The 7,663-nt window shown below is 46.3% G+C and overlaps 1 protein-coding gene across 1 annotated transcript in view; it reads left to right on the top strand.

Annotated features, from left to right (window-relative positions):
- The first annotated feature begins 1,703 nt into the window (after positions 1–1,703).
- Positions 1,704–7,663, top strand: part of EIF3A (eukaryotic translation initiation factor 3 subunit A) — a 31,583-nt gene continuing 25,623 nt past the window's right edge. Inside the window, exons 1-3 of the mRNA XM_032190723.1 lie at positions 1,704–1,800; positions 4,712–4,902; positions 5,103–5,239. Of these exons, the coding sequence (XP_032046614.1) occupies positions 1,752–1,800; positions 4,712–4,902; positions 5,103–5,239 (377 nt within the window). The 5' untranslated portion in view covers positions 1,704–1,751. The remainder of the gene's footprint in view (positions 1,801–4,711; positions 4,903–5,102; positions 5,240–7,663) is intronic.

Raw genomic sequence — 7,663 nt, 5'->3', positions numbered from 1 at the left:
CCCCAGCGCCCTTCCGCCCGCCGCCTCCACCCCACGCTCCGCCCCGGCAGAGCCTGAGGGGCTCCGGGGGCTGCGGGGGGCTCCTGGCCCGGCACGGCTCGGCTCGGTGCCACATAGCCCGGCACGGCTCGGACCGGGGACACCGAGGGCGCTGAGGGCAGCGGGGGCCGCCCCGCCGCGCCCCGCCGGCCGCCATTTGCTGCGTGCGCGCCCCTCAGGGGCCTCTGCCCCGGCAGCCGCTTACCGGCCTCGTTTCCAGCGGCTGCTGGCAAAAATTAGCCCTGGCCGTTGCCGTGTTTGGTTCCTTAAATATATTTTTTTTCTTTTCCGTGTCTTTGTAAGGCACAGGATGCAATTTGCGCTGAACGCGATGCAAAATGAGGCTGTGTTGCCCACAGACTCACCTTTAGAAGTTGCACCCAACACCTACTGCTGAGCAGAGCACAAAACGGCCTCACAAATTACCAAGCTAAATAATAAAAATAAATAAAAGCTTGCTTCTGCCTAGAGACAGACTGATTAGGGCAGGGAATTTTCATAAAGCGTAACAGCTGTCCCTGAATAACCCTAAGTAACTTCATTTGGGAACAGAACCATCTTGTTTCATAGGTTGGATTAACAAATAAACCTGAATGCTGTATATGGAGGCCACAAATATCACTAAAAGTGCAGAGCAGCAACACATTAGGAAGAATAGTTTGCCAAACTTCTGACATGCCTGGGATAACTCCAGGAGTGTCAGAAGCTGATGAAGAAAATGTGTAGGCCTGGCAGAGGCCAGGTCTGTCAGGAATCTTACCTGGCTACAGAGAGTGCTTCAGGGGGTTAGTAATGGCACAAAGTTAACGTATGTGTGTTTAAAAAGGCACAAGAAGTCAGATGGTAAGGCCTTCTGATGTCAAACTGAGTGAAGCCTTGAGGGCCTTCAGGAACTTCAGAGAGATTTAAAAAAGTGCAATGGGTTTCGGAATAGCAGATACTGTGATTAAATAGAAATAATCAAAGAGTAGCCCACTGCCAGAGTGCAGGCTGCGAAGCCTCGGGGTAAGCAGCAGTTGCGGTGGCACAGGCACTGGTGGCCTTCAGCTGCCAGCAGGCTGCCACTCCACCCAGGCAGTGCCTGACACCCATCTGACAGACCGATATATTAATTTAATGAACGCAAGAGAGGGACTTTCTGGTTGTCTGTTTAGCAATAAACCATGCTTGCAAGCCAACATGAGAAGTAAAATTTTAAGTGTAGCGTATAATGGTTATGAAGCTTGCAGCAGCTGCTGTTGGGTTGATATCAGTGACATCCACAGAGGTACATGCTTCTGAAGACTAAAGAGCACAGCATGCTCAACGCCTTAAACTAAAATATCCCATTAGCCATAGATTTGATTATTGCTGCCCTATTACTTTGTCACACACGTTGTGGGACTTTTGGGTGCAATTTGTGTATTTTTGTGTTACTTCCAAATCAAAAGACAGCTTCTCAGTGAGGAAACACACAGGTACTCTGGAAAACCCACCCTAATAACAAAAATTTATTACAGAATAACCGAGGCTGGCAGGCACCCCCACAGCCCACCCATCCCCATTTCACCACGCCGCTCCCCAACCCCCGTGCGCGCTCCCGCCCGCTTGCGCGGCCCCGCGCGCCTCTCCCCTCCCTTCCCTCCCTCCCCGCCCCTCCCCTTCCGGCGCCGCGTGCCGCCCGCCCGAGCCCGGAGCGCGCCGCCGCCCTGTGAGGAGAGGCCGCCGCCATCATGCCGGTGTACTTCCAGCGGCCCGAGAACGCCCTGAAGCGGGCGAACGGTCAGTGCCGGGCCCCCCCCGCTCCCTCTAGGATCCCCCCCAGCTCCCCTGGGGTCGCGGCCGGGTCTCGCTGTCCCCGCCGGGCCCCGCTCTGCCCCCGTTTGGCGGCGCTGAGGGGAGGCGGCGGGGCCCGGCCGCATGGCGCCGGGTGAGGCCTCGGTGTGGAGCGGGGCCCGGCCGGGCGGGTGCCCCCCCCCCCACCTCATCCAGCAGCCGGGAGGGCCCCGTGAGGAGCCGGGGGGCAGCGGGGGGGCTCCGGGAAGCCGAGGCCGGGCTTTTACACGCTCGGGAGGCGCCTCCGGCCCCGGGGAGGGTAAGGGAAGGGGAGGGGAAGGAGGCCTCGAGTGCGCCGCCGGGATGAGGGGAGCTGTGGGGACGGCGCTGCCGCCTGCCTCGTGCCTCGGCCCTGCACAAAGCCGGGCTGAGCGCGCTTATCGGCTGCCGCCTTTCCGCCTAAATACACGGCGTTGGCGCTTTTTTTATACAGCGTCCTATTCTGAGCGCTTAGGAGAAGCGTTTCGGCTCGTCGTTGGTACGGGGCTGCTTGTAGGGTGCACGCCCAGACAGCCAAAAATTGCAGAGGTTGCATGGTAGGGTGTAGGGTAGTTTGGGATTACGTGTAATTCAGTGACTATCTTAAAAACCATTAAATACTGAATATTACATCTCAAGCTTCCTAGAATTCATTGTATAACCATTTCTACAAACATCAAAGATAAAAATATGGAAAAGCACATCACATCCAGTGCTTCCAAAAATAAAGTTGTGCTTTCTCAGTCCTTTTACTATAAAAGATGCATATACAATAGTACGCAACCATCCGTTCAACTAAAGAATTCCTGGCCAGGGAAGGTTCCTGCTTGCCGAGGAAGTCACAGCGTTGGAGTGGCTTTAAATTGCCCTTTAAATCTGCTGCTGCATTTCTGATTTCCTGGTACCAAAGAGCAGTGTTAAATTCACATCTTTTGTGCTACTGCACATCTGTTAAACCTGAATGAACTGAAGGAGTGGGCTTCAAGGAGTGGAAGTGAAGGAAATGCTTTCCAGACAAGCGCTGATGATCCCACGCCGCAGTAGACTGACTGGAAAACACGGCAAGCTGGGTCAAGTCTCTGTGGCCTGCAGGGGCTCAGCCTTGTTGCTGATTTAGATACCTTTTTGCATTTCAAATGGTATAAAGTAAAAATGAGAAAAAATATCATTGACAGCTATTCCAGGGTTAATGCTCTTATGTTTGGTCTGTTACAATTCTTTGGTTCCATAGCCTACACGTCCCTGTGCCTTACGGAAGGAGACACAGTGCTGTATTTGACTCTTCAGGTTCCCTTTGTGCGTGCTTTTACTACAGTGTCTGTTAAATTAGCCATAATTATTTGATGTTCTGGCAAGAACTTGCTTGGCCAGAGTTAATTAAAAGTTTCAGCCCAGTATGAATTAATGTTGTGCTTTGTCCAGTTAGTTATCGACCACTGCGAGCTGCGGTGCTTGGAAGGGCCTGGCATTGTTGCAAGATTCAACTTGCCTTTCAGGTTCATTTTCATAAATAAAACCCAGTAAAGCTCAGCAGTAATTGCCTCAAAAGCAGCACTGAGATAGAATAGCAGTTTACATCATAGGATGGAGGATAGCTTTATTAAAACTCCCTTGGTGAGTTTAAAATAGTGCCAAATGCTGTCACGTTGCAGCCTTATTTATCTTTATATGTGACTCGGTATTTTTTCTGTAAAGGAACTTGTTCATCTTACGCAAGCTCATTATTTACTTAAAGTAGGCCCCAAACACTTGATAGTGTGGTCCTTAAATTACATTACTGCTGTTTTCAAAATGCAGCGTTTAGCCATGTTTAATTTCAGTTCTGACATTCCAAAACTTAAAACATTTGTTACAGTTTTTTTCTTTTTTTTTTTTTTTTTTTTTTTTGTGGAGTATGACGAGGACTGTACAAAAAACTCCTCGTGGTCTTTGAAGTTCATCTGTGTGCCTGAGCACCTTCAGCAGGCTCCGACTTTCTCCTATCCTGCCGCTGTTTCTTGAGGAATGCAGGCACTTCCAAAATACTTTGTGGAAAGTGCGAACTCCATTCCTCGTTAACAATACACTTACCTTTCTTTTTAGTTGTACGCAACTTTATTTCCTCCCCTCTTCCACCTCCCTCCCTCCTCTCTATCTGTAACCTGTTTGTTTCCCATTCTCAGCATTCTTCTGTCTTGCTTTTTGTGGTGAATGCCTTTAATGTAGGCGTTCAGCGTGTGTGTTGGTAGGTGGCTGTGCTGCTTCACGACGTGATATGCTCGTGGGTGGTTTGCTCTATTTTGTATGGAGCAGAACATGCGGTGTATCACACAATCACAGATTGAATTGGGTTGGCGGGGACCTTAAAGCCCACCCAGTTCCACCCCCCTGCCATGACAGGGACCCTGCTCCCAGCCCAGGCTTCCCAAACCCGCATCCAGCCTGGCCTTGCACACCTCCAGGGCTGGGGCAGCCTGTTCAGTGCCTCACTGCCCCCATAGACAGGAGCTGCTGGGATGCTGACAGATCCTGTTGGATCTGTACTGCGAGGCTCGTGGTGGGTGTTTGTTGTCCTTCGTGATGAAACTGGCTTTAAAACTGGATGCACGTATTTTATTAATATGTATGAAGTGCCTAGTCATGCCCTGATGGATGGAGAGACACCTCTGCCACCCCAAAACTTGTATGCTGATGGAAAGGTCTGCAGTTGTTTGGCAGTTACACTGTTGAAAAACTGCCCCTGCAGTTGCATCTGCCAACTTTTTGGTATAGCTAGGTAAATCAAACCATCAATGGAATCTGATTAGAGCTGATTAAATTCTAAAAGGTTACAGTATTAATCATAATAGCATGTATCTCCTAGTTTGCAACTCCTCTGCTAATTAGATTTTACTTTCAGAATTCCTTGAGGTTGGCAAAAAGCAGCCTGCCCTCGATGTTCTCTATGATGTTATGAAAAGTAAGAAACACCGAACATGGCAGAAAATCCACGAGCCGATTATGCTGAAGTACCTGGAACTCTGTGTGGATCTCCGCAAGAGTCATCTGGCAAAGGAAGGGCTGTACCAGTACAAGAACATCTGCCAGCAGGTAGGGCTTCTGAATCCTTTCTTTGTTTGTAGCAAGCCTGGTTTGTGTCAGCTGATGTAACCTAAATGTAACTGATCAGGCTTGACTCAGAATTAATCTGCTCTTTAGATGTTCCTGGTTTTTTTTGTAGCGTTTACATCATAAATATTTGCTGCCTGTCCTGGGGGGAGATAACTTCACATGTTCTGCCTTTGGCGTAGGTGAACATCAAATCTTTGGAAGATGTTGTTCGAGCCTATTTAAAGTTAGCTGAAGAAAAAACGGAAGCAGCTAAGGAAGAATCCCAGCAGATGGTACTGGACATAGAAGACTTAGATAACATTCAAACTCCAGAGAGGTAGGAGGCTTTACGCTGTAAGCACTTGACAGCAAAGTATCCTTATTTTTGTGTTTATAGAGCACTGACCCAAGGATTTCTAGATTTTTGGTGAATGTTCTGAGTGTATATATATGAGTATATATACACACACACACATATCTGTAAAGACAACAAGGAAGACTATATTTTGACATTCTTCAATTGAGATTTTGTGGTTTTTGTGAGTAGTACACATGAACAGTAATTTCCCAACTTAGTTATTAAACTATGGCTTTTGTGTCTGTTCACAAGGTGCATGGTGCAGTTAAATGACATTGTGCTGTCAGATTATCTAAATTTTCAACCCATGTTTTTATTTTTATGCACTTATTTTCCTTGTATTTTAATGGCATTATGGAAGTGTTTTTTTTTAAATGCCTTGATGTCAGCAGCAGAGATGATGTTGGAATTTGCAAACAGCTAGGGAGCTTCCTGAAGTAATTGGGAACGAAAAAGTAAATAGAAGTGGAAGCTGACTAAGGGAGTAAAGGAGAAGATTCACTGTAATGACAAGTCAAGTACCTGTGTAAAGAAAACGCAGACTGGATGTTTTACTGGCAAGGGTACGTAATAGGTGTTACGTGGATACAAAGTGCTTTCTGGTGGAGCACGCAGGAGACTTGTAATCTAAAAACACAGCTGGAAATGACCATGGGTATGAGGGATATAACGGAAGAGAACTAAATGTGTAATTTCAGTGTTACATGCTGTGCTAAAGGATGAACGTTACGAGGGTGAGACATATTTCTATCTGGGTGCTGGAAGAAGGCAGAAGAGCCAAGCTACTGGAGAAGACCTAGAGCTGAGGAACAGGTTTGCTTCACACAAAACAGAAAATCTGAGAGGGGAAATTAGCAAAAAAGAGGTGAAGGAAAGAATCAGAGAAATGCATCTACCAAAGAAGAGAGAGGGAGAAGGTGATGAAGCAAGCCAGGTGTCAGTGTCCAAAGAATACTGATGATGATGCAGGAAGGAACTGAGGGGAGAACACAAGGTAATTGAGCAGTCTCTTTCTAGCTTTTGCTGTATGAGTGGGGGCATCTCTTTCAGGAGGCCAGATCCAGAAGTGGATAAAATGAATACCTCTAAGCAGAAGGATAGGCAGCAGAAGAAGGGTGAAGTTGTGTGTTCAAGCGTAAGAATAATAAAAATGCAGTAGAACAGGAGTTGCAGTTTGAATTCATCTGATGGAGGATATTCAGGAAACTGAGAAATAAAGATGATGGCTTGAAAAATGGAATACTAAGGATGTCCTAGAGGTAGCAATAGGAATAGGAAGGGTCACCTCATTGCACAAAATGCTTGCATCTGTAGTAAAGGACATAAAATGAGCAGTAAAGAGAAGAAAAAGGAGATGCAGTTCTGAGAGTTGGGTGACAACTTTCTGCAGAAATCAGCATCTATAATTGTATTGGTGATTTTATTATTGAAAGCTGCTTGTTATCAGTTGGGAAACAAACACTGGTAATGCTATTAGGCCAGTTTAATTCTCTCATGTGGTAACCTTCAAACTTTTTCACCACATTGTGCATCTGCAGACAAAAGGAAATGTTACTTTATACTTGCTTAGGTAGTTGATGAGGTAACAGCAGTAAAGGTGTAACAAATTTGTTCTGTGTGTCATAATTAATTGGATAGAAAATGAGAATTTAGGAATAATGGAAAAAAGGATCAGTCAGTATATGGGCTGTAGTTTCTTTGTAGACCTTCAGTTAGCAGACAGCTTAAGCAATAGTGCCACGTTGGATGAGCCATTCTCTGGCTTTTGGTTTCTTTTGCCTCTGCAAGAAGTCAGCGTTTTGTTGTCAGAACAGTTTGTGGTAGAATTTCCTAATGTGCTTCAGGCAAAGTGGGGCTAGCTCTTACTGTGTATTTATGTTCTGCAGATGCATCTGTTAATTTTAGGGAAAGGTCACATGAACGCTGCTACTACAGCTGGGTATGTGGTGATACTTTTGGATAAGAAATGGCAAGGTGGGGTAATATCATGAGTTTGGGAGAGGATAATTGTCCATATCTTTAAAAAAAAAAAAAAAAAAAAAAAAATATGCATAGGTAATAGATTAAGAACTCCTGTAAGTCAAATCAAATTGAACTTTGCAGAAGTTAAGAGAAACAATGAAAGAATGCTGAGCCATAAGTGGAGAATTCTAGGAAAAAGGGTGGTGGAAGCGTGGTAGGTTGAGGTTGGCCATCCTAGGTGTGATCTGGGTACCAAAGCAACACTTTGCTGCTTTCTTGTAAGCATATGGATTGTGGAGTAAATGAAACACATTTTTTAGGGGCTTGGAAATTGCTTAGCCTAAGATGGATGGAAAAGTCAGCTTCATTGTGTTGGATGACAGCATAATTTCCATTGCGGAGTTCTGAAAGTATCAGCTGGTACTTCAGGTACTAAAGCTC

Source organism: Aythya fuligula, chromosome 7, assembly GCF_009819795.1.
Source record: "Aythya fuligula isolate bAytFul2 chromosome 7, bAytFul2.pri, whole genome shotgun sequence".
In the NCBI taxonomy this organism is placed as follows: domain Eukaryota; kingdom Metazoa; phylum Chordata; class Aves; order Anseriformes; family Anatidae; genus Aythya; species Aythya fuligula.
Note: the sequence above shows the minus strand (reverse complement) of the source record. Positions and strands in the feature narration are given on the sequence as shown.